This window comes from Zingiber officinale, chromosome 3B (assembly GCF_018446385.1).
Source record: "Zingiber officinale cultivar Zhangliang chromosome 3B, Zo_v1.1, whole genome shotgun sequence".
NCBI classification, from domain to species: Eukaryota; Viridiplantae; Streptophyta; class Magnoliopsida; order Zingiberales; family Zingiberaceae; genus Zingiber; species Zingiber officinale.
In genome coordinates, this window is record NC_055991.1 from 124,702,209 (window position 1) to 124,725,702 (window position 23,494).

Consider the following 23,494-nt stretch of genomic DNA (forward strand, 5'->3'; position numbering starts at 1 on the left):
TTTTAAACGGCGAAAACAATTTGTATCTCAAGTTGTTCCTGAACATTGTACAATATCCATATTCTGAAGTTTAGATTACAGCCATTACTGCCACAATCTATAAATAAGAAGCATCACAAATCACTGGATCAATCCTTGGGCTGGCTCAGGTTTACCTTGACTCTCAGATGAAGTATTGGTGGATGTCTCTGATAGTTGAACCTTGTCAAAGTCATCCTGCAGTTCCTTCTCTGGCTCTTTCTCGATTGCCTTCGATTGGGGATCACTTCCCTGCTCAGTTGGCTCCTTCTCGAGAACCTTGTCGATTGCCTTCAATTGGACATCACTACTTTCTTGCTCGTTCATTACCTTATCGATTGTCTTCAATTCAATATTGGTGCTTCCCTGCTCGATCCCAACCTCCTCCACTTCCTTCGATCCAATGCCATTATTGATAATATTTGATTCCTGATCACTTTGAGTTTTGTCCATTGTCTTTGAACCAGCATTGCTAGCAGCTTTAGCGACCACCCTATGAAAGGTCTCGGTCACCCACGAGGCACTTGAGGATACATACCTGTTGCTCATTAACGCGGCACCAGCAGTGCTAACTTTTTGCTCCGCAACCGCAAAGGCTGATTTCGTCTTCTCTGAGACCTGATACTTTTGATCCATTTCAGTGACCTTCTCATTGACAGCAGTAGTGCCCTTGCTGATCTTCTCGCGGAGCCGGATTCTCTGGTCCAGCTCTGAAACTTTAGCTGAAGCTGTGGATCTTAGCTGGTGCTTCTCGTCAAAAGACTTTGCCTTGTTGAGAGCATCTTTACCAAGGATGAAGCCCTTACCAAGCATAGTGCTGACAACATTCTCTGCCTTTTGGACGACTAATCCAATGCCACTGACAGCCTCACTGCTATCATTTGACTGCATACAATCATGATGGGTATTTACTTTTTGCAGCTACCCGAATTTAGAGGATAAAAGAATAAGAGGGAAAGTAGTAAAAAAAATGTACTGAATGAGGAACTGAAACGTTGGCTGGAAGCTGGTAGTCTGGATCGGGTGTGATATCAATGACTAAATCAACAATTTTTGCACCCTGTACGTGAAAAGAGACCAAGTTATAAAGGAGAACAAGAAACAGTATGACCCGCTATCAACAATTTGAAAGAGAATAGGAAATAGTTAGAATAATAATGTCAGCTGAGAAGGTTACAACTATTTTGTCCAACTAAAGAGAACTGCTACACAAATATATGACTCCAATATATATATCCAAGATGAACTGAGTGTTATCTGGGGCCAATGGAAAAATCTAATGATTAAATGCACAAGTAGCATTAAACAAAAATATTATCATACCCATATAACTATTAACTATACCACTTCTAAAGTTGGAGAATAGATATCAACTAGGTCCACCTAAAATACAAAAAAGTCCAAAAAATATACTGATAGAGCCATACTTTCAAGAGCATTTTTTTTAAAAAAAAACTCTGTTCAAACTAATCTGCTCTTATGACAAGGAGAAAACAGTAGAGGAGAGAATGAATAAAGTCTATAATTATTTCGAGAAATAAGGAGAATAAATCATAAGAAACTGAATTAAATTTTGACATTTCAAAGAAGATACAGGGAGGATAATGAAAGACTTATCTTTTGAAATTATATTGATGGATTAATGAATAAAGGTTATGCAAATGAAAAGAAAAATGAGATTTAAGATTCAGATATCTACTCTAAGAAAGGAGAAATGCTGAGCAAAGAATAGAAAGGTGACTAAAGTCTGAGATTGACATTGAGAGAAAAATATTGAAATAAGAAGGCACTAGCAAACCTCAATGAAAATTATGCACATAGAATGCAAAAAAAGAATAAGATCAAAAGGGATGTTGAAACAAAAATGTGGTACTTCAACTTTGAAGTAAGAGAGAGAGGAAGTGGTGATGCTTCAATACTTGCCTTAAAATCTATATTTTATATTAAAATTTCAAGCTTTTTTACAGCTATTGATGCATTCCTCATTTTTCAGACTTTTGGTTCTTTCCTCATTTTTTTTCTCTAGTTATTTTTATCTTGGCTCCTCTTTTCTGTTGAAAATAGCTGATCGGGTCCTGCAAATAGCGGCAACTGATTGAGCTAAAGCTGATTTTCTGAGAAAATTGACCTGGCCTAAACAAACTGATTTGGGTATTAATAGAGAGAACAATCTAAACCCAAATCTAAAGGGACCATACCTTATGACTACAAACATATGTAAATATATTCAGTTTTTGTCTAAAAAAAACCCCCAAAACTTGCTTTAAACTTGCATGGTACATATTTCAGAAATTGAAATTCAAACCAGAATCTGAAAATAGCCAAAAAATGAAGGTTGATTCATTAGTTGGTATAGTTAAAGGTTATCATGTTTTCCCTTTGGCTTCAATCGAACTTTAGGATTGTTTTATGCAGTTTGCTTTGGCTAGGTCCAGTGCAAAAATTAAACTCAGGCATTTCTCATGGTACTTCAATTTCCTAGAAAAGTGAAGCATGTTTTCAAACTCTTTTCACACGAACTAGGCAACTAAACCTCTCAATGTATGGAGGGACTAGAGCTTGTCAGAAGGAAGTGATGGCCTTGGGTGGAAAGGTGGGAGATGCAATGGGCCTGGATGGCTAGAAAGCCCATGTAGTGAGGAGGCAAAGGGAGAAGGTGCAACATATCAACAAAGTGATAGTGGAGCATATCAGCTGGAACATGTAGGTGAAGGCAAAGAGGTTGAGGAACTAAAGGTTGGACTAGATGGTAATAGAGGTGGAGATGAATGACAGGTTATCTCAATTCTCAAGGCAGAGGACATAAACACATTGCTCGAAATAGAGGTGCCGGTTTGAGACAAATCACTAATATGCATGCTCTTATTTCTCCAACCGTGTCCTCTCTCTTTGTGAGATATATTTGTTGTTTTGTCTTACCTATAATGGTTGGCGTCAATTAACTATGCCTTGCAACCGAGCAAAGAGAATGTATTGTGTTTTTTTAATTATAAAACTCAAAATTAAAAATCTACCAAATTAGTTTTTTATTTAATTAATTAATTATTTCAATTTCTTATTGGCATCAAGTGAGAAAAGCTAGATGTTTGACAATTTGTCCTCCAACCTCCAACCAGGATTAAAGATGTCATTGAAGCAGCTATTCCCATGCATACCATAGTATGAAAAAAAGAACATTTTGAAAATCATCCATTTGCTGGGGCTGTTTATAAATAGATAAAGATCTCCAGTCTCATCTTCTATACTAACATATACCATGAAACCAACAATGGTATTTGAGATCTCTTCCTTGACCACTTATCCTATAAGTAATCTTTCTCAATATTATTGGTTGATTAAGACAAATTTTCAGTTTATATTTCTTTATTTTAACAGATTTTTCTAAAACAATTCCTATTCCATTTTCAAAAAACATGAGATGTTTCTTGCTTAGTTGCTTTCTAACCTATATAAGAAAAATAATTTATTGAACTTATCCTATTTTGTTTTCTTAATTACTAGTAAACACCTATTCTCCACCTCACCATCATTTTTCTACTCTCTTCTGTTCCTCACTTGCCTTCTATTTCCCACCCTGCAAGTAAATGAAGTCTTAGAGATGTACTTGCTCACTATAAAAGAGGAGTCATTCTAAGGTCTCTAGAGACCAAGAGTTTTCTCTAGTTCCTTTCTCCCCCATGCTTAGGAGATATTTGAAGTCAAAATAGAACATTAAAAGGGCTTATAACAACCCTCTACACCGGTGTGCCAACAACACATCGGTTATAACCCTAAGGAAGAAGATTTGCTAACACAAAAGTGTATCAGTTGTATCCCTAAAGAAGAAGATTGGAATTAAACTAAACTGGTTGAAACTTTACCTTACAACTATGAGCTTCAGCTTGCTTGGAAGTTCATTTTCTTTTTTATTTATTTTGTAAAAGTTAAATCCGCGGCTTAATTTTTTATATCTCTTGATCAGAAAAGGCTAACTTTAAATCTATCTTCGATTATATGATGGAATCAATAATTATGTTTTACAAATTACAACAAGACACAACTCTGGTCAAAGGTGGGTATTGATTTAGAGCTTTTTAAATACCATAGGGCCAGCTCTCAATGGGTTTACCTAAGATCTTATTGTGTTCTTAAAGTGAATGTTATTTTATTAATCTACTAAGACTGCTGATGGCAAAGAATGTAAGTTTGCTAGATGAGATTGTACAAGTAGATTGAATGAGAGAAGTGAGGCATGGAGGAGGAGGCAAAGGAAACAAGAAAAGTAAAAGATGCCATGTTGCTAGATCAAACCTACACCCTAAGGGATCACTCAAGAAACTCTAAACTTAGGAGAACTTGACTCTAATACCAAATTAAGAAGAATTAAATTGTACTATTCAATTTAAAGTAGAACAATACCTCACACATAGGACTTTGATATAACACATTATCAAATACAGAAGTGAGATCAAACCAATAAATTCTAACATACATAATCAACTTTAATAATTTCAACCATAAGTTTTGTAAAAAAAAGGTTAGTGATGTTCAAACATGAAATCTATGGAAAAAAACATGTTTTTAGATTATATGATTCTCACCTCTAACCACATGAAAACTTATAAGCTAAATTCATTTGCAAGTCTAGTAGCCAGTGTCATGTGATAAGAAACGAATATCTAGTAAGACAATAATGTTATGACCAACATACTGTAAGCAGGAGTGCTGTCTCTGCTCCTTGTGAATCTTTGAAGGTGACATAGGCAACTTGAGAAGACTCATTTTCCCTGCATGATTGTATTTAAAAACTTAGTGTGGATGAGAAGACTTTGTTATACACTGGAATGGGAAAGATGTTAAAATGAGTGCAGACCTTTGCATTTCAACATACACAATTTCACCAGAAAAGGAAAAGAATTCCTTAATTTCTTGCATTGATGCATTGGGAGAGACATTGCTAATTTTCACTGTAGTTAGCTGCAAATGTATAACAATTGTAAAACTTTTGTTTCTCACTGATGATCGAGGAATAAATCAACATCTTGAATGAATGAAACCTCAGCTCTCCCTTTATCTGATTATTTGGATAGAAAAGCTCTCCTTTTATCTGATTATTTGGATAGAAAAGGAAACCCATTTTCTATCCAACTTTTGATCAATTATATTTAACAGAAAATGGTTATATTCTGCTAGTAGTGAGACAAACAATAATGCCCACATAAGTTTCTTGTTCCTACATGGATACAAATGGTTGCAATTTAGTTATTGAAATTAAAGCTCTTGTCCTCTTCTTTCCCAAACAAAATTTTTGAAAGTGAATTAGTCTCATATGATACTTGATTCAGTATCTTGATTTTTGACATAAGAACTAAGAACTGAGAAATAAAACTATACATACAGAAAGCCATAGCACTAATAGCTTAGCCAAGAAATCTAATCGAAAAGTTAAAATTATGTAATGAGATAGCTGACCAATCTTAGATTAACAATGATCTTCCAATATACTCATGTTAAGGGCACGGTTTAAAATGTCATCTTGTGTGAATCTACATGGATGAAATATACTGTTCTACTACCCAAATGGGCACATGAAACAGATTCAGACATGAAGTTATAAGATCAGATGATTATGGTATGGCAATGCAAGGCATAGGTGTAGGTTCAGCAAGGTGAGGCCTCCTTGATGATCCCAAGAACAAGTGAGGGTTCAGATGAGATGAGGTGAGGTGAGGTGAGGGCCTCATGGCGCCATGAGGCCTCCTCCTACTTCATCTTTGATTCCAACTCCTCATCTAGATAGATCAATTTCGTCCATCTTTATCGAGATACACAACTAGAACAACTCAATTTCCTCATTCTCAACACAACATGACTGGAACAAATCAATTTCCACCAACTCCTCCATATAAGCCACCACTTTCTCTTGATTCTTCCCTCCTATGTGTTCAACATTTCACACCAATATAGTAATTGTTCCAATGAAAAGCCAATCTCCAGTTAAACTACCCTTGCATATCAATCAACAAAAAAAGAAATATCTAGTTCTATCAGCTAACCAATGCACCAACTTGTAGCTATACTTTAAACCTTGGTCAAGGCACATCAATAACCAAGGTCGTCATCATCAAGTCTTATTTGTTCCAACCATTTGGGATCTATTACATGAATCTTATCCCTCCATCGAACCCTAAAATCAGTTTTAACCGCAGTTTTATATTTGAAGAGTCAAATCTCAAACATGTTGATGGAATCACAATACAGGGAGAAGCAGGATCCAGATCAAATATGGAACTAAAACAATGAAGATCAGCAGTGGACTGAAGGTGGTAGAAATTGAATCCTAATGCTGAATCTGAAGGAGGCTGGTGCAAGTGGAGTGAGAGTGGATTAAACTGCATGGAGATTCTGGTCTCCCTCCTATACTTAGACATTGGTCCCCCCTCTTCCACTCCTCCATCATTCCTTCCCTCACTCCCTACGTTGAGATCTACTCTCACTCCACCCACACGGCTTCCTTCAAGATCAAGTGTCTACTTTGGTTCCTATTACCTCCACTCTGTTGTCGATTTTCATTGCACCAAGCATGCCCTCATATTTTGTTAATAAGCTCTAAGTGACTTGTTATCTTTCTAATAATGAGTAGAATCATGTAACTACATTTTCATTGCTAGATTTTCTACTAGTCATCCGATCATTTAGCCATCAAATGAGAATAAGCTTATCATCGCTGCAGTGTATGACACTTTCAGTTTAAGGGGAGTATTGTTGATGTATTCACATTTAGGAGTTTACTTATTTGTGTATCGACATCTTGCATTTATAGGATATTTGGCCAAGTGTATAGATTTATCGAAAGTCATCAAAAATGTTACTCAAGCGTATGAACAACGATACATATCCATCCATGAAACCCCATGCAACCACGAAATAGTAATAATAATAAAACTCAACATAACCATAGTTACAGACTATTCCATCAACCCCGAGTCACATACTCTATATCTCAACCTCGTTATCACCAAAAAAAAAAAAAGGTAATTTTTTCTCTACCTTCGAAAGTTTTGACTATTCACGAAAATGTTTTACAAACGGAATCGTGCTATCTAGGTTCAATCATTACGACTATTTACGTTATAAAATGCTCATAATCCCTAATTTCAGATGATTTACCAAAAAAAAACGAAGAGGGGAAGATAAATGTCCGCCTCGTTTCGAATAGACGTAATCAAATCGATCAACAGAGAAGAATCAAACGCAGAACTCACCGACATTTCTTTCGATTCGACGCAGTTGAGAGGTTGATGGGGCGAATGAGGGGAAACAGAGAAGACAAAACGAGAAGGGACGGTGCTCGTGCAGGAAGGAATCCGTTTAGGAAAGGAGAGGAACGGGGAAGCATGCGTTGGTATGTGCATATATGGAGAATGGGCCGTTTGATGAAGGATGTAACGGACCGCCGTCGTCAACTGCCGTGTCCGTTTTCGGTCTCTCACCGCGTGGTGTGGGGCGATGAATGTGTGACGTGTCACGACGTGCGTGGCACTGCCAATGACCTACGCCTACGGCTTTGCCTGAACAGGTAGGTTTAAATTAATTTTAAAAATTAACCAAAAAAAAAGTAGATGGACAAATTGCCTTAATAATTTTTTAAATTGACAACTGCGCTGCTTTTACCACTGGTAATATCTGGTGATCTTTTTAATTAAAGAAATAAATTATTTTAATTATTAGAATCTTAGTTACACATTTTTAAAAATAAAAAAAATTATTAGAAACATAATTAAAGGACCTATAAGGATAATCGTGATGGAAGCAATTTAATTTATAAACATTTAATTTAAATTATCAGGAATAGAAAAAGAAAACTTGAATATGGCAATGTGGCCATGATATCATAAGTTGACAAATTCTTGAGATTTGTTATGCTTGTAAGAGCATCATTAGTAAGTATATGACTGATTTGTAACAAAATATACATAGGTTTATTAAAAAATTATAAATATATGATAAATTTAACAATTAGGCCGGTTACATGTATTTAGAGTTCAAAAATTTAAGATTTAGGAGCTGGATTATAATTGAGTCAATAAAATTTTTCTTTTAGTGTTCAGGCTTACCTTTTGAATTATAAGGTTTAAAATTTAAAATTTTAGATAGTCATAGGGTATATAATTATATGTATTTAGGATTTAAGATTTTAAAATTTAGGAGTTGGGTTATAATGAGTTTAAGCTAATAAGTTTTTTTCTTTATGGTTCAGACTTCCTTCTTGGGTTATAGTATTCCAGCTTAAAAATTTTAAATACTTATGGGGTATAGTATTTCTTTAAGAAAATGTTAATTTAAAAAACAAAATTAATCCAAGCGCCTAGACCACTGTTGCGCATGAGCGTGTAGTGTATGGTTCGCAATAGATATTCGTTCTATATATGTGTGTGTGTTTTCAATCTGCACATTTTTACCCTACACAATTCTGGATGCCCCTCACATATCTGAGTGCCCTGAGTCAACAAAGTGAACTGGGGCGCCTAGATGGGTATATATATATATATATACACGTGTGCACCACAGTGATCCAAGCCCTTAGATTCAATTTTTGTTTTAAATCAACATTTCCTTAAAGTTAAATATACCCTATGAGCATCTAAAATTTTTAATCTTGAACAATATTGTTAGATCGTGAGGAGGGGTGAATCATGTTCGTCAAAAATCGTGAGTTAAACAGAGTTATGCAGCGGAAAGATTAAAGAAAAATAACACACAAGGAAAACTTAGTCGATTTTACTTGGTTCAGATCCATCGACGACCACCGGAAGAGGGGATCAAGTACAAAGAAAGTTGGAACAAGTGCAACACACTACACTTGTCCTTTTACAATAATTAAGTATAAAAATTAAAGTTACCAACCACTTTTTCGGAGACGGTCGGCTCGAGCTTAGTGTTTGAGCAGCTTGTTAGGGGTAGACGGGCATAACAACATTGTAGCAGAGTTGCAGCAGGAAGCCGGGGCAGTCGAAACCGCAATCGGACGCGTAAAAGCTTCTATATGAGTTGTGTATTGAACCTTGGTTGAGATGCCCTTATAAAGGGTGTGGAAGGCGCCTTCCATAGGCTTGAAGGCACCTCCAACATAAGAAATATAATCCCGAGTTTGTTGCTCCTTATCGCTGACGAGTTCTAAACTTTATCCTGCGGAAGGCGCTTTTCATAGCCTTGAAGGCGCCTTCCATGATTAGTGTGAAGACGTCTTCCACTGCTTGAATGCGCCTTGGACACTGTTCACTTGAGGCCTTTTGTGCTCATTTTGCCCTACAAAAAGTGTTAGTCAAATAACCTGCAAGACAAGTATTAGCACAATAATAATGAGTAGTAATTAGACCTTATCTCCCCGATATTAGAATCTAGTCAAAGTCTCAGTATAGGGATCCAAAATGAATCTAAATTGGACCGACGCCTACTGCCCCTCCACCAGGAGGTGTCCTCACCGAGTCACTCTCCTCCAGTGACTTACCTTCACTTACCAACTTGCAGTCGGTTGACTAGTCTCTTGACCCACCAGGTCTTCATGCTAGTTGTCAGGTCCTCAGGCCCAACTGAACTTCTGTCAGCTGTCAAGTCTCGCCAGCCCAGTTGGACTTCCTGCCATATATCAGGTCAGCTCTTTGACTTATCTAGGCTTTGCACTAATTATCGAGTCCCGCGGACCTAGCTGGATTTTAGTTTGGCGTCAAGTCCTCCAGACTCATCATCTTCTGCACACTTGGTAAAGTAATTAGATCAAAAAGACACCTAACTTAACTCATTATTCATCAAAATCTGAGTTAGACCATTATTACAAATTGCACCAACAACTATAACCCAAGAGGAAAGCTTGAACCCTAGAGGAAAAATCTTATTAGCTTAAACCTATTATAACTCAACTCTTAAATCCTAAAATATTAAACCCTAAATATATATAACATATCCTATGAGTATTTACAATTTTTAATCTTGAATACTATAATCTAAGAGGAAAGTCTGAACCCTAGAAGAAAAATCTTATTGACTCAAATCTATTATAACATAACTTCTAAATCCTATATATATATATATATATATATATATATATATATATATATATATATATATAGTCACACGCACTTATGTTGGCTGTCCCATTTGGGTGTCCAGTGTGTGTCCAGTGTGCATGAGTGAGTACACGTTGAGGATGTGGGCACTCGAAACACTTCCTAGCCCCCCATGTGTAGTCAATCATGCACGCTTAGCGCCCAAATAAGGCACCCAACATATATTTTTTGAGTTTTTTTACTTAATACTATATCCCAATCTTAAAAGTAAATATTATTGATATAATCGGGAGTTTAAAAAATCATGGACAATGTGGAAGCGTCGCCACATTGGACGCCAAGGATAAAATACTATATATATATATATAGCTTAAGGGAAAAAAAATAAAGGATTTGTAACAAAATATATATAGATTAGTATGTATATCGTTTTTTTTCTAATTAAGGCATTTCACTTTACTTTTTAATTAAGAGGGTGTCTCTTCTCACTACTCAACTATGTACATTTACTCTTCTACCCTTTAATTCTACTTTCCCCTAAATTTTGAATTGGTCGGATATGCTATAGCAGCTATGCAACCATAACAATTATATATATTGTAGCAGTTATGATTTCACAGTTTCTACAACATGAATGCAAGATGAGTAGGTCGAATTCACGTTATAGTAGCTACAAAATTGTAGTTGTTACAACGATTGCAGCAACTACGATTTTATAGCTGATATAACATGAATGGTAGGTGAATAAGGTTGAATCTGTTGGATATAATTATCCCTATCAGGTGGGCTTATTTGTAAGTTGCATATGTGAATACGATCTGAACCCTTTAAAATGATCTAACTTATGCTTATTGGGTTCGGTTATTGGATATAGACCATGTATATGTAAAATCTTTAGTCTGACATCTATTATCATCTATATGCTGATAATAGATGTTCAGTAAATATATGGACTTATAGTCTCACATCTATAATTATCTGTGGGTTGATAATAGATGTGCACTATATAATAGATTGGTCCCTAGAGGATTAGGACATTTTTGAGAAGTTTCTTCGTTCCCCATTGACGAAGAGGATTCGGCGCTGTCAACCCTAATCCTCTGGAAGGCCAACCACCTTCTTCTTCTTCTTCTTCCGCAGGATTGTTGGATCGACGAGCTCTACACAAAGAACAATGATAATTCCGCTGCATTCAGGTTCTTTGTAATTACAATATTTACTTTCTTATGTCATGTTCTCAATGAAATGAAGATCCATACTCATATATTCTTGGTTTGTCTATTCGAATTCTTATTTTGATTGTTTAGAATTCATGCAGCTTAGGTTTTTACAAGAACTATCAATTGGTATCAGAGCCATGACTCTCTTTTATCGATTTCATGGTTTAAAGTTTAAGTTTTTTCGTCAATTTATTTTTTGTATGCTAGATTAAGTTTTCTAGTATAAAATAATTATTTGATCATCGAAATCTTTTGTATAGAAAATCTAGGAAAGACTTGATCTTCTATGTAGCAATGGTTTAATAGATTGATTTGATCAACCAATAGATTACCAAGCCTGAAACATTGAACAGAATCGATAGAAATTGATTATTTTTTTTAAATAATTTCTTACCTTAAACTCGTGATTATCTCATTTTAATCTATTAAGTTTAATTTTTAATCAATTAAGATCAGTGTTTTATAATTTTTTTTATATACTGTTTCCGTTGAAATAGTATAATGCATTAAAAATATATATATTTATATATATTACTGTTTCATTGAAACAATATAAGAAAAAAAAATGTTAAGTTTTTTTTATAACTTAAAAAAAATGCATTAAATTTTTAATGCAGGAGTTAAATAGTATTAAATAATGCAAAGGAAATTTTAAAGAGTTCTATATCTAATTATGTAGTCGTATATAGTAGGATTTCGAATCGATTGGGATAATTGATTGGATCATACCAATCGACTATAAAAAGGTATCAATCGATTAATAAGTCTAATTTTATATTATTAAGGCTGATTAAGTCATTTCTGTTCGAATTAACTTCCTAGTATTTTCTGTTGTTAGCACTAACGGTCTAACTCAAATTTTGATGAATGATAAAATAGGTTAACTTAGTTTCGTTGTTATTTAATACTCTGATCGAGTGTGTAGGAGAAGTCCAGACAGGTCGACGGGCTGACATGATGTCTGGCACGAAGTCCAGCTAGGTCGACGGGCCGACCAGATAGTTGGCATAAAGTCCAAACGGATCGATGAGATGACCGAACGTTTGGAACGAAGTCCATCTAAGTCGACGGGCTGACCAGATAGCTGGCACGAAGTCCAGACGGGTCGAAGGGCTGACCGGACGTCTGGCAGGTAAGTGAAGATAAGTCACTAGAGGGGAGTGACTATGAGGACACATTCTCGTGAAGGGAACATTAGGCGCCGATCCGACTTAGATCTATTTCGGATATCTAAGTCGAGATCGTGACTAGATTTCGGTCTCGAGGAGATGAAATCTAATTACTATTCTGCTTATATATAAATTGGGCTAACATTCTGTTTTGCAGGATTTGATTTATACTTGCCTCGGACTAACGTTTTCTTGCAGGAAGGAAATTGCAGAAAACAAGGGTCTGGGCGCCCGGAGGTAAGTTTTATCCCCAAACGAGCATCGCCACGTGGAACACCCTAGTTGGCTTGGCTACGTCACATTCAGGGTGCCCCGAAGGGATCTGGGCACCCCGAACCTCCTATATAAGGAGGGTGAACGCTGAAGCAAAGAAAGAACTCACGATCTGGTCTCCTATGCTCCTGCAACGTTGCGAAGGCTCTTCGACAAGTGTTAATTTGTGTGTCCTTTTTATTATTATCGGGTTTGCTCTTCTAAGTAATTCCTGTACTTCTTTTGTAATCAATATTTCGAATTGCTAGTGGATTGCCCAACAAAAGCACTCAACGAGTGCGGGCCTTGGAGTAGGAGTCGTCGAATGCTTCGAACCAAGTAAAAAGATTACTTGTGTTAACGTTGCTCTATCTTCTCGTTTTTTTCGCTGCATGCTTACTCGATAAAATTTTTTAATCGATATTCACCCCCCCCTCTATCGAATTCACGATCCAACAAGTGGTATCAGAGCAGGTACCGCTCTGATTTGATGCAACCACCAATCAGGCAAAGGGGGGTCTTTTTAAAGAAAAATTAGATATCATTTGTTCTTAAAATATATTCATATCGCATTTACCAAAATTTGGAATAATATTTTTTTATTAATATTTTATTAATATTTTATTAATTTTTAAATTAGTGAAATATTATATTGATCCAAGACCAAGTATTGGAATTTTTTTATTTATTTCCTTGTGTGTAAGACCAATGTCTCTTCTAGAAGGACGGAGCATCCACGAACCACCTCCATATGAGATGTACAAGAAACATGAATTCAATCTGTGGAAGATGCAGATGGAAACCTTTATCCTTATGAATTAACGACCTCGATGGTGGCATGGCACTGAAAAGACCAACACAAAACTCAGAAGCAAATCAAAAGATAATAAAGTTAGTTTCAGATTTATTACCTAACGAAGTTACTTGCAGGATAGGGAAGGTCAAGGATGCCCACAAGTTTTGGACCTACCTGACCAAGCTTCATGAGGAGTCGTTGGAGTTAGATAATCAAGTCGAAATCGAATCCAGGCTCGAGTCAGATCCAACGGAAAAACCTACTGAATTAAGGGATGCGCTTAAAGTTAGTATAATTTACCAAAATACCCCTATCAGTAGTAGGTTAAATAATCTGCATGATGATTCAGATAAGTATGAAATTATCCCAAATATGGTGCTTGATAATCTAGATCTCTATGATTTAAATTCAATATCACAAAATAATCTAGATACTGATCAAGTCAATCAAGACTCTATTTTTGGTAAACAGTCGTTCGGGCCTGGTCACTGCGACCCCCTTTGTGAGGAGGCACCCCTTCTCCCGAAGTTACGGGGCTATTTTGCCAAGTTCCTTAGAGAGAGTTGTCTCGCGCCCTTAGGTATTCTCTACCTACCCACCAGTTTCAATTTCGGGTACAGATACCCTTTTGTTGAAGGTCGTTCGAGCTTTTGCTGGGAGTATGGCATGGGTTACTTTCACGCCGTAGCGCCTCGTACTCGGACATTGGCTCGAGGCATTTCCTTTACCCTTTCTTACCTTGAAAAAGCAAGTCATCAACCATGACTAGGGCTGTAAATGAACCAAACGTTCGTGAACAGGCTTGGTGTTCGACTTGATAAGAGCTCGTTTATGTTTGTTCAATATGCATCAAGTCAATTAAATAAACAAGCTTGAACAGCTTGATAAGCTAAATGAACAAGCTTAAACACATATATGTTCGGCTTGTTAATGTTCGTGAACATGTTCGTGAACGATGTTCGTGAACGATGTGTATGAACAATGTTCGTGAACATGTTCGCAAACCATTTATAAGCTTGTATATGTTGTAGCTTGTTTATGAGCTTGTTTGCGGGCTCGTTTATGAGTTTGTTTATAGTTATTAGTTGAGTTTGTTAGGACTTAGGATATGATAATATATATGTCAACTTAAATAAATAGTAATAAAAAAGTGGATGAATTATAAGTTTATTAATATTAATTATGTTTTTATTGGAGTTCTAGAATATGAATTATTAATTAAATTATATGACAATTAACAAATAAATTTTATACAAGAATTTACTAAAATTATAATATTAGGAATTAGAATTAACTAAGATAATTATAATTTTGAATGCATTAGATAATATGTAAATCAGTTTATATTTTAAAAATTGACACTTATATATAGGGACGGATCCAGAAATTAGAGTTAAGGGAGGTTGAACATAATACATTTATACAATAAAAAAAGTTATATTGTTCAATGAAGTGCTTGCTATATTTTGAAATATAAAATTTATCTATAATATAATATAAAAAATAAGTTAAAAAATTTCCATTATGCTTGATATTATTTTATCAAACATTGTTAGTAGAAAGTAATTTTTTTATAGGATTTTCTCTTTAAAAGTTCTTTTCGATTAACATTTTAAATTTTAAAATAAATTTATTAATTTTTATTCCTCTATTGATTATTAATATAATTATTTAATCTATTTATAATAATATATTGTGTATATATTTATTGTCTGTCATGTTATTTTTCTATTAAAAAATTTAAAATTTGTGTAATCCAATACATTATATCATTCAAGATGAATTAGACTAGCTAAAAAATTTAAATTGTGTTATATAACTAATTGTTAAAGTTATTAAAATTAATTTTACTCTGTACCATCCATAAATATTTTCAGATAATGTATATTAATTTCAAATGTTATCGTCTTATATTAATAATTTCATTGAATTAAGTTATTTGAATTATATTTTTAAATATTTACCAATGTAGTGACGTTTGAGACAATAAAAAAAATGAGTATCATCAAATACTATATCTCAATTTTCAAATTTTACAATTCCACCGACACATGGTAGCGTTGAGTACACAAAGAATGATAATGGTAAATGAATCAGATTCTATATTCTTCACCTTAATTTATTATATTTACTTTATCTTCATCGAGTATTAAACTTTCATCCTCATCAACATCCTCATCCACATACTTGTCACTCGTCGAAGCCCCCCGACCACGCAAGACGCACAAGGGAGGCACCCATGGGATCATCCCCATATATAATCGGGTATTCGAGAAAAAAAATCCCTCCATATACCATCATCCATTCGGATCATTATCCTCCATTGGGTTCCTTGCAATCCCTAAAGCACACCATGGGTCATCTTTGTTGGGATCTTAGATGGCTAGAGGGGAGGTGAATAGCCTCTTAAAAACTTAAACACAAATTTCTACAAAGAAACTTGTTAGCACAGCGGAATTAGGAAACTAAAACAAAGAGGAAACAAGCACACTAACACACGGATTTATGAGGTTCGGGGATAACTTGCCCCTACTCCTCGGCGTGTCCGTAAGGTGGACGAGTCCTTGATCTTCGGTAGATCACACCCCGGATGACTCCGGCTAATGAAGCTCTCCTTCTCGGTGGAGAAACCTCTCCACAAAGTCTTCGAACAGATTTAAAATGAAGCACACAAGACTTACAGATCACAGTGGCTCAAAGAAAATCGAAGTAAGCTCACAGCCACGAAGATGATGAAGACAGAGTCCAAGAACACAGCAAGCTCTCAACCGAAACACACAGCGTTTTACTTGCTTTTCGTTCTCTACTTCTTTCCAGCATACACTGCTTCTTATGTCTCTGCATTCGATCAGCCTGCACCGGATCGCTGCCAACCTGCACCGAATCCCTGCTGCAAGCTACGGCATCGTCAATCGCTTCTTCCTCTTCTGATTCTCTGAGCTCACACCAATAGAACCACGGTCTTCACTGGTGCCTCTGAGCTCGAACCAATCACCAGGAGTTAAACCAATCGCCCGATCAACGCCGAAACACGACCAATCGCAATCAGAATGCTGTCGCTCAAATGCATTTGACGCAGAGAAAGCGATGGAAAGATCCTTTGTCTCATTCCTTTGATGAGGCTTAATTTGAAATTAAGCGTATGGTACCGCAACCTATATCTCCAAAAGACTCACGGCGAAGGTTAAGCAGAGATGGGCAAAAGAAGTGCGAATCGAAAATATCGAGAAAGCGATGCACAATGAGTTATGGATCGCAGACCGATCACAGACCTAGACCGATCGAACAACGACGGTTGCGAAGCTGGTCTGATCGGTCGTGGCGACCGATCAGATTGGATGTGGATCGGTCCATAGACCGATCCAACACCCTTTTTCTTCTGCGGCATTTTCTCCTGATCGGTCTACAAACCGATCAGATTGCACTCAGTGTGCTACTGAGTGTTTCTTGATCGGTCTACAGAACGATCAGATTACACTCAGTGTGTTACTGAGTGTTTCCTGATCGGTCACCAGACCGATCAGAGAATTTAGTCTTACTAGATCGGTCTGCGGACCGATCAGTCATCCAAAGTATCACTGGATCGGTCTGTTGACCGATCCAACGCCTATGTGATACTAGGATTGGTCCGAGAACGAGCTACCGAGCCCTCTCTAACCTAATCTGGTCCAGAGAACGAGCTCCCGAGCCCTCTCTGACCTAGTCCGGTTCAGAGAACGAGCTCCCGAGCCCTCTCTGACCTAGTCTGGTCCAGAGAACGAGCTACCAAGCCCTCTCTGACCTAGTCCGGTTCAGAGAACCAGCTCCCGAGCCCTCTCTGACCTAGTCTGGTCCAGAGAACGAGCTACCGAGCCCTCTCTGACCTAGTCCGGAGAACGAGCTACCGAGCCCTCTCCGACTTCGTCAGGTCCAGAGAACGAGCTACCGAGCCCTCTCTGACCTAGTCCGGAGAACGAGCTACCGAGCCCTCTCCGACTTCGTCCGGTCCAGAGAACGAGCTACCGAGCCCTCTCCGACCTAGTCCGGAGAACGAGCTACCGAACACTCTCCGACTTCGCGTGCCAAGTTTCCAACTTGGACTTTTCCCTTCCACTTGATCAACCTTGATCATTAATCAAACCGAGTTTAATTAACATCTGATACAAACTTAAATCCGTGTCAACATCAAAACTGTAACGCCCACCCTCCCTGCTACCCTAAGGGACGGGGCTACGATACTCTACGTATAAATTTTCTTTTTAAAACAGCGGAAGACTTAAAATAATTTTCATAGTTTTAATAAAACTTTTCTTTTAAATTTCTTTTGAACTATACTATCACATGGCATCAAAATCATAACATCAAATCCAGTGGAAACATAATGTCAAGTCACACATGTTTAGGTATCACAAGTCATAAAATACCAATGCATAGTTCTTTAAAGAAACTTTAAGCAGGTTCTTATTTATTTGGTTGCCTAGCCACTGTCACACACATCTTCGTTGCCCCTCCTGCTGCTCCTCTAACTCATCCAGCTTTTTCCTTTATCTGTGGTACAAGGAAAGTAAGCTATGAGCACTCATGGCTCAGTAAGTTCCTTTCCTACTCACTAAAACCAACAATCAACACTTAATCAAGAATGCATCAACAAGTCATAATCTCAACTAATCATGGCATAACATAGCATTCTATTCAAGCATATCATGCATCATAATATAATCACAACTAGTCATAGCATATCAAGCATCACCATGGCCGAAACATATACATAGTGCATTGCATAAAACATAGCTAGACATGGCATAACAAACAAGTATTATGGTATATCAAAGCATGGCCGAAACATGTATATCAAAGCATCATACTATGGCCGAAACATGTACATCAAGGCATCATCATATCTATGGCCGAAATCTATATATCAAGCATCAACAAATCCATGGCCGAAACATGTCTATAAGGTATAGCATGAACATAACATAATCATACCTTATCATGGCATATCATAATCAAGAGCATAACATGAAACATAGCATAATCATAAGGTGTATGCAATATGATTTTGGAAAACATGTATCCGAAAAACATGTGTATGTCTCATGATCTTTAAAACCATTTTCTTTTACATATATACTTGATAGTAATCTCAACATAAGGGGGATCCCGGCTATGTACCACTTACATATTGCGCGCAACCTTGTAGGTCCAAGGTAGCAAGTCTTGAACCCTACGAGGCAAACATACTAGGCCCTTAGTCCTAGGGGCACTTAGGAGCCCATCCCTAACGAGGTCCTTAGTCCTCGGGGCGCTTATGGAGCTCACCCTTGGTACAAGCCACTCACATATAAAGTAAAGTACATGTCATACATATCATGTATCATAAAAGCATGCATCACTTAGGCACACATCATATCGTAAAAGTATGCATCACTTAGGCATACATCATGTCATAAAAGTATGCATCACTTAGGCATACATCATATCATAAAGGTATGCATCACTTAGGCATATATCATGTCATAAAGGTATGCATCACTTAGGCATACATCTCATCATAAAGGTATGCATCACTTAGGCATACATCTCATCATAAAGGCATGCATCACTTAGGCATACATCATGTCATAACAATATGCATCACTTAGGCATAGATCATAAAAACATGCATATCTTAAGCATAAAGCATATCATCAAGCATGCATGATTTAACCACATAGCATATCATGAAAGCATGCATATTTTAAGCACTAACCATGGCATCAAAGCATGCATAATTCAACCACATATCATAACATAAGCATGCATATTTTAAGCACAAAGCATATCATATCATAAAAGCATGCATATCATATCATAAGTCATAAATCACAAGCATACATTTTAAGCATAAGGGTGTATCTTGTGATTATCCTATCATAGGAAACATGGTATCATATTTATCTTGGTTTTAAGCTTCCTAAACCCTTGTGGCCGAAACCCTTTAGAGCTCAATTTAGGTTAAACACAACATCCAAGCATGTGGCACCTAAATTATCATCATAACATTTTCATAGGAAGCATTATAAACATGATTAACTTAGTTTCTAAGTTCCTCAAGTCCCTAATTTCATATGGCCGAAACCTTAAGGTGTGAAACAAGGTTCCATATGACATAAAAGTATGGACAACTTTAAATCATATTTATAACATTTTTACCAAGGAACAAGGTAAACACATTTGACACATTTGAATTAGTTCCTAAGTTCTTTAAGCCCTTAACATATGTCATGGCCGAAATTTAACAAGTTCTCATTAGGGCTACAAACAAGCATACAAGCATGTGAACTTGGACTAACATTATGTATAAATTCATACAAGGCATCATACAATAGTTATGGCCGAAACATACCCTAGCATCATTTTAGGTCATAAAACAACATATAGCAATTGCACCTTGGCTTTCTACTTACCATATTTCATGTAGAGTGACATGAGCATATTTAATTTAAGTCCTAGGGTTTCTAGGGCATCTATTCCTTCATGACCGAAACATTCAAGGGTTCATTTAGGTCATGGAAAAATTATACAAGCATGTGAAACAATCAACACATTATCCTATTTTCATAAGAAGTACTTTTAACGCATTTGGTTTCATTTCTAAGGCCTCTAGGTCTTTTAAACCCTACTTGGCCGAAACTCACAGAATATAAACTTGCTTCAAATAGCCTAAAAGCATGAGAATTTATACAAGTTTCATAGCATGTATAAGGACAAGCATAATGAGTATACATATGAATTGTGTCTTAGGCTTTCTAGGTTTCTTTTTCTCTTTTTCTTTTATTTTCTTCTCATGGCCAAAACCTACCATTCCTTAGCTAGGTTTTTAAGTGGCCTAAAGCATGAAAAACCTATGTAAGTTTCATGGCAAAAGTTACTAAGAAACATATATACAATTTGGTTCATGAATAAGCTAGGACCCCTTGTGGTCATACATATTATATGTCATGCAACTAATTTTTCTACACCCTAATTAAGCATGAGGGCATTAAACAACTTTCATATCTAAATAGCACAGAGGTCTTGAGCATATTAAAATTTTGTTTAAGCTTTTCTAAGCTATCCATCTCATCATGGCCGAAAAACCCTAAGAAGGAGTTCATGAAATTCTAGCAATATTCAAGCATACAAATCCTTTAAGATCTTTGTATTCTATCACATGAGCATGGTTATTTAAATTTAAAGGTCTTCCTAACCCTAAACCCTTTCTTGACCGAATCATATGAGTGGGTTTTCTTTTAGTTTCAAAATATCTTCTAAGGAAGAAAAACTAATACATGATCCTTAATATTTCATAGGGAGACCCTTGTACTAGTTGGGTAAAACAATAAATTTCCCTAGCCTCTTAAGAATATTTTTGGCCGAAATTCTAGGGTTCAGTACTCCTATGATCAAGCATTATATAGGTATAAAAACATGAAGAAGAACCCCCTTTCATAGCATAGAAAAATCTATCATGTAGAGAAGACTAGTTTAAACACCATTAGATTTTGAAAGCTCTTCTTGGCCGAATTTTCTCAAACTTGTTTCTAGGTTTTAAAATCCTCATAAAATCCGAAAAGCACATAAAAGCCTTGTACCACAGGTGAGGGGAAGCTTACATCCTTTTTCGCTTGTGGATCTAAGGTATGAAGAAGAAGAAGTAGCCTCTTCTTCTAGTTCCTTTCCCTTGATTCCTTTGCTAAGTCCTCCTTGTATCTTAGACTTTCTTAGGGAAAAAATTTGGCTTTGGGGCTGAAGATGGAGGAGAGGGGACTGTGGTGTTCTCGGTGAGGGAGAGGATGAATGAGAGAAAATGAGAGAAAAATAGTTTTCTCTTTTCTTGCTCCCTTTTATGTTAAGGGGGAAGAGGTAGCAAACTTAGTTTTTGCTTTCCTTCTCCCTTAGCCTTTTTTTTTTCTATTTTATTTTTTATTTTTATTTGTTTATTTATCCTCATCATTCATGGTGAAATAAGGGGGAATGAATCCCTTAATCCCTCTTTAAGTTTTCGGCAAAACCAAAGAGGAAGAAAGAGAGGAAGGGAGGAAGGCAAATTGCCTTTCTCTTGCTCTTTACTTGTTTCCTTTTGGCTAGCTTTTACTCTTACCTTTATCATGAGTTTCCCTCCTTTGCTATCAACATATTATTCCTATCCCAACTGGTTATTATCCATTAATTCTATGAAATATAATATAAGAGGTTCAAGGTTCAATCCTTGACCTTCACTTCTTTTTATTTCATTTTATTTCTTTTTGCTTCAACTCACTTCCTATTATTTTTCTAAGGCAAAATCTCACATTCATATATTTATCTTACAAGCTTAGTGGGTATTACAAAAACAACAGTCAGGTCAGACTGTATCAACAATCTCCCCCTTTTTGTTGTTTGACAACACGATTTAAGTTTAGATCAGAAATGTTCTTATTTTCATAATTTTAGGGGAATCAAGATCCTCCCCCTAAGATGAATACACCACGATGTAAAGAAGTCAATAACGGGAATCAAGATCCTCCCCGTTATCTTCTCCCCTAAAATCAAACCTTCATACATCTCTAAACTTAGATATCCTCTCCCCCTTTGTCAAACACCGAAAAGGTGCGAATGGGGTGATAAGACTCAAAAGACTCCCCCTTAACCCATACTGTCTTTTTCTTAATGCACCTAGAATTCCCTCTAAGTGTATTATGAGACAGTAATAAAGAAATAAGAGGCAGTCAAGACAAAGCATATGAACAACATATCAATAGCCAATAGGAAATGACACATAAAGAAAAACAGAAAAGTGAGCAGCATAAATAGATGAAATAAGCAAATATCCAGGTCATACAAAAATATCCAACAAAATAGCATCCAAAACACAGACAGTCAAAGTGACAAACAGAATGTATTAATCAACGTCCTCACAACGAGGAACCTCATCATCATCTGCGGGAGGCACGTAATCCTGAGGCGGCATGCTGGAGCTCGAAGGTGGATGACCCGAGAAATGCTGCGGAGGTGGGTAGTTGGCCATCCAGCCCAAAAGCAGCTGCTGCGTCACCAACTGCTGACTGCGTAAGTCATCGTAGCGCTGGTCGATCCGAACACGCAGTCCATGGAGCTCAGCAGACAGCAGCTCATCGTGCTGATCGAAGCGGCTCTCTAGCTCAGCGATCTGCTAGCGCAGATCAGGATCAGCCTCATCAGCAGCAGGAGGAGGAGCAGCAACCTGTCGAGGAAGTGTCCGTGGTAACTCTCCCAGACCTCTCCCATCCTTCCATCGAACAGTCCCATTCTGTCCCAAGATACCGGACTTGGAAAATGCCCGTTTCCCAAGTCTGCAATCCTGTTTGACCATCTTCACTATCCTACCCTTAGAGACATCAATTTGAAGGGTCTCGAGCCAATCTGTAATTATATGCCCATAAGGCATATAAACAGTGGAGCTGCTAGGCTGAGTATATGAGATGATCGAAGAATAGATGCTCGACATGATATCAAAATCGAGACGCCGACGCAAGCCATAAAGCATCAGGCAATGGTATGGTCGGATCTCTGCTAGAGGTTTGGATGTGATTGGAAGAAGACAGTTTGTGACTATCTTAAAAAGAATATAGTCAGGAGGAGATAGTCTCAGAGCTGCAAAAGTAGGAAACTCGACATCCAACTCATCCAGTCCATCCGGTCTAGGGTGTCCAAAGAAATACTCATAGATAGTGTCAGGTGATACATCAAGTGGAGGAGGTAATTGTTCTGGTAAATCAGGATAAATGGGAAAAGGATCTCCTGAACACATTCGGCAACCTAGATACCCAAAGAATTCTACGATGGAGAAATCGATAGTTCTCTTAGCGACTCTGGTTTTATAAGTACCATCACTGGTCTGATGAAGATTGTTGTAGAATTCAGATACTAGGTCACAGTTGATGTCCCTTTCTAGGTAGACTAACGAGTCAAGTTTATAATATGCCAGGGTTTTGGATACAGAGGGACAAAACTCATCCATGTACTTTCGAT

The 23,494-nt window shown here is 36.8% G+C and overlaps 1 protein-coding gene across 2 annotated transcripts; it reads right to left on the bottom strand.

Moving 5' to 3' along the window:
- LOC121967583 (binding partner of ACD11 1-like) lies at window positions 1–7,404 on the bottom strand. 2 transcript variants are annotated; one of them, XM_042517894.1, is made up of 5 exons: window positions 7,263–7,404; window positions 4,871–4,974; window positions 4,709–4,784; window positions 1,007–1,078; window positions 1–903 (listed from the first exon to the last, which is right to left on the bottom strand). In XM_042517894.1, the coding sequence occupies exons 1-5, from the start codon at window positions 7,266–7,268 to the stop codon at window positions 121–123; spliced, it is 1,041 nt and encodes a 346-aa protein (XP_042373828.1). In that variant the 5' UTR covers window positions 7,269–7,404; the 3' UTR covers window positions 1–120. The 2 variants fall into 2 exon arrangements, with proteins under 2 accessions (XP_042373828.1, XP_042373827.1); XM_042517893.1 differs by having other exon boundaries at window positions 995–1,078.
- Between the last annotated feature and the right edge of the window lie 16,090 nt (window positions 7,405–23,494).